At 36.6% G+C, this 6,733-nt stretch overlaps 1 protein-coding gene across 1 annotated transcript in view; it reads left to right on the top strand.

Moving 5' to 3' along the window:
* LOC107041655 (mucin-5AC) overlaps positions 1–6,733 on the top strand; it is a 100,601-nt gene that overhangs the window by 58,848 nt on the left and 35,020 nt on the right. Inside the window, exons 5-6 of the mRNA XM_015262296.2 lie at positions 887–2,104; positions 2,193–2,324. Coding sequence (XP_015117782.1) covers positions 887–2,104; positions 2,193–2,324 — 1,350 coding nt within the window. The remainder of the gene's footprint in view (positions 1–886; positions 2,105–2,192; positions 2,325–6,733) is intronic.

Below are 6,733 nucleotides of genomic sequence, written 5' to 3' on the forward strand. Positions count from 1 at the left end.
GGAGAAAGTACCCAAGAGGTATTACAAGTGTATGTGTGCTATCGTTTGAAGGTGGACACGAGGTGAACACGATTCGGGTCGATCGCGAGAGAGAGAGAGAGAGATAGCGAGAAAAAAAACTCACAAACCAGAAACAGAGAGTTACACAATTGGCCATTAGTCTTTACAGCATTACCGTTTTTATTTGCACTAAAAACATTCCAGAAGTGATCTGATTCAATTTAATTCACTATTAAATCCCTCTTGTACATATTTCCCGTAGTCCTGAGGGTCCAGCGAACGGTCAGATACAAACAACATTAACTATTTCAGTTTTTCTCATCGGCCATGACAATGTGGTCCTTCGTCCAGCCATTGATATCCCGGATCGGCTCATACTTCCGTACAAATTCCCCCTCTGACCTTGAGTACCCCAAATAAACCTTCCCTAAAAAAAACCCTATCATATCGCGTTGCATCGGAGACTCCTCAAGAAAACGGACACTCTACGAACAACCCAATATAAAAATCATGAAAAAATACAAATCGTTCGTTTATCCAAAACACAATGTAATCCACTTCCCGGGAAAGTTTCCCCGAGTGTTCATCGTGGAGTGAATGATGGTGAAAATAAGAACTGGATGAGAAAATAAAGAGCATGCCGCTTAAGCCTAATTTTATATCTGTGAAAATCTCATTAAAACCTAAAACGAGCCCAAAAATCACAGTTGATATGGCACTGTGACTTCGCGAGAATAAAAGTGCATGTGGCATGAACCAATAGACATTTCATTGGCTTCCGGATGCTAATAAAAACGATAAATAAGGTAAAAACATCGGAAATGCTTCGGTGTGCATGAAAGGTGACTGGATTGAGAGCTCTAGAGACGAACCGAAGACTTTTCAGGGGTCGAAGAAGCGTCCGCCGAGCGTCCCAATATCGTCCAAGTCGAGGGAGAAGTTGGCGAACGCCAGGAGGCTGATAAAACCAGAGCTCAAGAGCGAGGAGATCAGTGGAAGCGATGAGACAGCAGCACTGAATCCACCAAGGACGATCAGCAGAACAACAACCACGAAATCCCCACCTCAATCTTCGAAAGAAGTCTCCCGAGCGGGCAAACGTTTTGGAACGTCAACGACTTCAAAACCTCCGACAACAGTCCCAATATCGAAATCCTACACAAGAACGAGTAAGAGCGTTCAACGGAGTGACATCAGAGTAGTGGAAACCACGAGTATTCGTAAACTTCGTGTGGAAAAAGCCACCGAAGACAACGAATTGATCCAAACCACCCTCCCTTACTCTCCTGAAACGTCAACAGAAGCCGTAAAATCGCAGACAGTCAAGTCGTGGGTCCTCTCCCAAAGAGCGAAGAGCCCCTCCACCGAAAGATCCCCAACGACTACCAGAAGATCACGTTCTCAGAGCTCAGAAGAGTCAACAACAAGGTCGTCATCCCTGGAAACAGTGACCCATATCTTGAAGATTCCCAGATCGACCAAGAGACCTAGACACTGGAACGCTGCGTACATCGACAAGAACTGGCAGGACCCGTCGGAGAGATCCTCCGAGTCAACGGAGTCCTCGACAACGAGACGATCGTTTGCACCGTCGAGAAAACTCAACTCCTCGGAGTCCTGGAAGTCCTCCGAATCAGGACCTACAACGGGGAGACCTTTCCAGCCAATGAAGCGCCGAGAGAACCGCCCAAGAACCGCGACATATCGTCGGCATTCAGAGGGGGTTGTAAGGTCAGCAACAACAGGTGCACCAGCGGAAAGTGTCGCGATAACTCCGAAGCTTCCGAAATTCCACTCTTCCGTGAGGTCTTCAAACTCTTCGGAGCGGTCGGCAAGACAGGAACCCGCGGTGAGCCTCGCGGCGTCCAACGGAACTGTCTCCAGCGACGGCAACTCAACGGGTATTTCCCTGACTAACCGAGGCAGCAGTGGTACCGCTCCCGGTTCTGATTCAAACATCTTCAATCCCGCGAAAACTACGTACTTGATAAGCTCTAATGCCACTTTACTGGAGCAACTGCGGAGCACCGTTGCCCCGCTATTGACAGCGCTAGGCAACAGGACTCCCATTTTCTCGGCTGCCTACAGCACTGTCGACCCTGGAGTGAGTTAATTAGAGTGGAATTCAAACTGTCGCTGAATTTTCGGCCGATTGCATCTCGAAATGATTAATATCGCAATTTTTTTTATAGAATTCAACGCGGGTGACACCGAGTGGCTCTCCTGCAAGATTCAGCGCCAGATATCGGGGTGCTGAGTTGTTCGTGAGAAAACCGAGTGGCCTTGATTCATCAGGACCCACTACACCACTCACGTCAACTAAGGTAGGATTTATGATGCATTCGCGTTCTTAAATCTTCATTTTTGCAGTTTTTTCGGCAGTTCTCACAGCACTTTCTGGCATGTTCATCTTTTTTTTATTTTTTTTCATTCTTCTGTTTTTTTCTATTGAGTTTTGTGAGAATCCGGGATTATGGATTTTTGAAATTATTTTGCTGTTGTAAATGAATTTTATATGAGGTATTGCATGCCAAGTGATCATCGGCTGACCCTCACCCTCTTGGAAATCAATCTCGATTTTTTCTATGATTGGGGGATAGAAACACTATCTCTCAATTTTTTTCAGGTTTTTTCGATAGCCCATTACGGAGATATGATTTTTTTTTGTTTTTTATTTTTTTTCCATAACTCGTGTTCTATTCAGCCGATTTTAATTAATAACGCTTATCTATAAGAAAATGGGTGATTTTTTTTTCAATTCCTAGATTTTCATAATCCCGAATTTACAAAAAAAAAAAAAAATTTGAAAAACTTGAATTCGCAAAGTTATGCCACCTTTAATTTTTCTCCTCTTTTTTACAGTAACTCTTATAATCGAAATAAGTATTTTGAGCCGTCATACAAAATGGGTTTCGCCCTGGATCTATTTTATTTTTAATTTTTTCTTCTCGAAATTCCGCGAATTCGGTCAAAACACCTCAAAATGACTTCGATTATGTATCGAAAAAATATGTACCATATAAGTATACATTTAACTTCACTTCATACTGTTTATAATCAAAGTCAATCAACGCAATTTTGGAGTATTGTGACCAAATTTGTGAAATTTCGTGAAGAGAAAATTGCAAATAAAATAGATTTAGCACGAAAGCCAACTTGTATGATGGCTCAAAATACTTGTTTTGATTACAAAACTTACTGAAAAAAGACGAGAAAAATAAAACGTGACATAATTTTAAAAATTCAAGTTTTTTAACTTCTTTTTTGGAAATTCGATATTACGAGCATCTAGGGGTTGAAAAAAAAATTACTCAAAATATTCTTATAGATGGTAGAAAATCGAAAACTTTGACGTATCATAAATCAAAATCGGATGAGTAGAACTATAGTTATTGAAAAAAAAAAAAGAGAAAAATCATATCTCTGAAAAATATTGTATTTTATCAATCTTGTATATATAAACTTGTACCATATTGTTGTCTAGTCTTCTTTGTAAATATCTATCCATATTAATAAATTTTGTTGAATCTTGAATCTTGAATACCTCTGAAATGAGCTGTCGAGAAAATCTGAAAAAAATTAAGAGATAGTTTTTCTAGCCCCCCAATCGTAAAAAAAATCGAAATCAATTTCCAAGAGGGTAAATGTCAGCCGTTGACTCATTTGACGTAAAATACCTCATATGCAATAGGCAAGAATTTAGAAGCTTGCAGATCTTGAAATTCTCGGAAATCAGTCGACAATTTCAAAACCCACGTTAACCACTATCGAGTGCCATAATCACGACTTTTATTTCAATAATGGAAACTTAAAATTTCTCACAAGGATACACGTGCACTTATTCCCACCAGGATAGAACCCACCATATGCACAAGTGAAAGTATATTCGTTTCGCTCTCGTTGAAACCGCGTTACACACACGCAGCCACCTAAGTTGTAATAATAAAAGACTGTAATAATAATGAAACAACAACATAATGTTTAAACACCAGTTTGACCCGTGAGATCTAGAGCATTAGTGGGTGGATGAAATATCGCCAATAGAGAATGACGTGGGGTCAGGAGTTATGGCGGGTGAACATTATCCACATTATTGAGATACTAACAACCCAATGATTTCGTGTTTAATAATTTTAATGATCCTGCAGGTGTAGAGCTTTTCTTTTTAACACAAAAATCCCGCAGCATGCACAGAAAAAAAAAGATTCAGTTTTTAGGGATCTTCGGCGTTACAAAATTTAGCGAAAGCCATAATCCTCAATTTTTTAATTTTTGTCACGAACTTTCAGTGATTGAATTCTTCAAGTTTAGAGTAATTCTGTACTGTTAAAAATTTTTGGCTGAAATTTTCAGTATTTTTTTTTGGAAATACTTATCAAATTACGGTAAATGTACCTATGCTCGTCGCTGTGAATGTACCTATCCTCGTTTAGATGTCGCGCGCTATCACATTTCAATCATTCTGACAGTCCCAAGAATCTGTTGAGGGGAGACCACTATGAGTTTTAAAAGTCACGAGCTACTACAATGCGATTTCTAATATACTGAAGATCGATTATACATGTTTAAAAATGTATAATTAGCGCAAAAAAAATCATTGTTTATTGTTCGCTTACCCCACAGACGCTTAAAATGTTAAAAATAGTCTAGGGCCTTCAATTTTTGAGCTAGTTTTCTTTTCAAATTTTTTGAAGAAATGTGTGCAATAACAATTACGGCTTAGTTTTTTGACATTTAACTCCTACATAGCTAATTTCGTTTTTTTTTTAAATAAAAAATTGCACCATTCATGTAAAATTGCCCGAAAAATGTTTCTGAAAGAATGGAGAATATATTTTAAATATTTTAAGGATAATTTTTCTTCCTATTTTACATGAATGGCTCAAATTTTTAAATTAAACAAAACGGAATTAGTTGTGTAGGAGTCGAATTTCAAAAATCGAATTCAGAACACATTTGTTACTGTACACATTTTTTCAAAAATTTTGAAAAAGGAAAACTTTTGTAGGTCAAAAATTGGAGGCCCTGGACTATTTTTAACATTCTAAGCGTCTGCGAGACAAATGAGCAATAAACAATTTTTTTTTGCACTAATTATTTGATTTTAGACATATATAATCGATCTTTAATGCATGAGAAATCTCACTCCAATAGTCCGCGAGTTTTAAACCTCGTGACAAACCCCCGAAAATGTCCTGATTGAAAATTCAAATGTTATGAAAAATGAATCGCAGCTGTGAATTTCTGTTTATTTATTCCTTGAAAATTAATGGAATCAGGACAATTCAGATAAATATATTCTTAAATTTTCAAACAATTGAGAATTCAAGGAAGTTGGTAGATTTACGTTTTCCTGCTGCTCAAAAATGTGGAATTTTATTGAACTTTCAGTGAGATCTAAAATTTAATGATTTTTTTCCCCTTATTAAATCGAATTCATTATTACTCAACTGGAAATTATTAGCCAATTGGTCATGAAATTTGTTTTTTTTTTCTGACAGTGTAATTAGTGGTAATAATTCTTCCAAATTAGAGATAGAGATCCCTAAAATTAGAAATAGATTTGATAGAATGAAGACTAAATTTTAAAAAATTACGGATATATCACTAAAATCTGAAAAAAATTTTTATTCTGTGTGTACGGAGAAGAAAATCAACGAAAATTGACAAGGAAAACCCAGTCAAAATTACCCAACGGTGTACAATGAAAGTTCATGGAAAATGTGATTTACCTGACTTTCTTGTACTTTTTATTTACCAACAACTCACAAATTTTACTGTTCGTTTGCGTTCGTTTGCGAAAAATTATGTTACGAAGTTGATTTCAAGTAAAAGTTTACGAAATACAATTTCACTCTTCAATTACCTAGATTGTACATTTATTTTTCGTTGACTTTTTTCTTCGCGTGTAAAAATTCGGAAAAAGATCTGTTAATTGTTTGATCACTATATCGAAAATCAACAGCTCACGAAATTGAAATCATTACAGAGAAATACGAGACTAAAGTATTTCGAAGACAACTTGATGCATGGCAATTTGCCTTCGAAATATATTCGAAATTAAAAAAAAAGGGATCAAGTCCAACACGGAGAGAATATAAAATTAAACATTACAATGTGAACGTAGTAATCTAGGACCATACCGAAACAATTTTAAAATTTGATTCATCCACTGAGAGAAAAAAAGTTGTTTTTATCCGATTAACGAACATAATTTTTCCGTACTGCTTTCTCACTTTTCCCAGTCCAGGGATTGGTATTGACCTTTCTCCAAACTGGTAAAACTGAAAATCACTACGGAAAAATATCATACGAAATATACTATTTCATCACAATGTCTGCACGGAGAAAAATTTTTGATGAAAATTACCCTACCGTTCTACAAAAGTGTATCATGAGTCATCGTTTCTTCATTTCTATCCCGAAATTTAGTAAAAATTAATATATGATGATCAAATTTTATTCTACGTAAGAGGGATTTTATCCTGACGCATAATAAATTTTACCCTTTCAGTCCAGTAATTTTTATGTAGATAACAACGAAAATTCTAGAACGGTTGGTAATTTTACTAGTACAATAATTTTTACTCTACCTGCACGGTAATTTTTATTTTTATCAGGATAAAATTTCTCTAACGTAGAATAAAATTTGATAATCATATATTAATTTTTACTAAATTTCAGGATAGAAATGAAGAAACGATGACTCATGATACACTTTTATAGAACGGTA

Source organism: Diachasma alloeum, unplaced genomic scaffold (assembly GCF_001412515.2).
Source record: "Diachasma alloeum isolate Michigan unplaced genomic scaffold, Dall2.0 Dall_scaffold_00371, whole genome shotgun sequence".
NCBI classification, from domain to species: Eukaryota; Metazoa; Arthropoda; class Insecta; order Hymenoptera; family Braconidae; genus Diachasma; species Diachasma alloeum.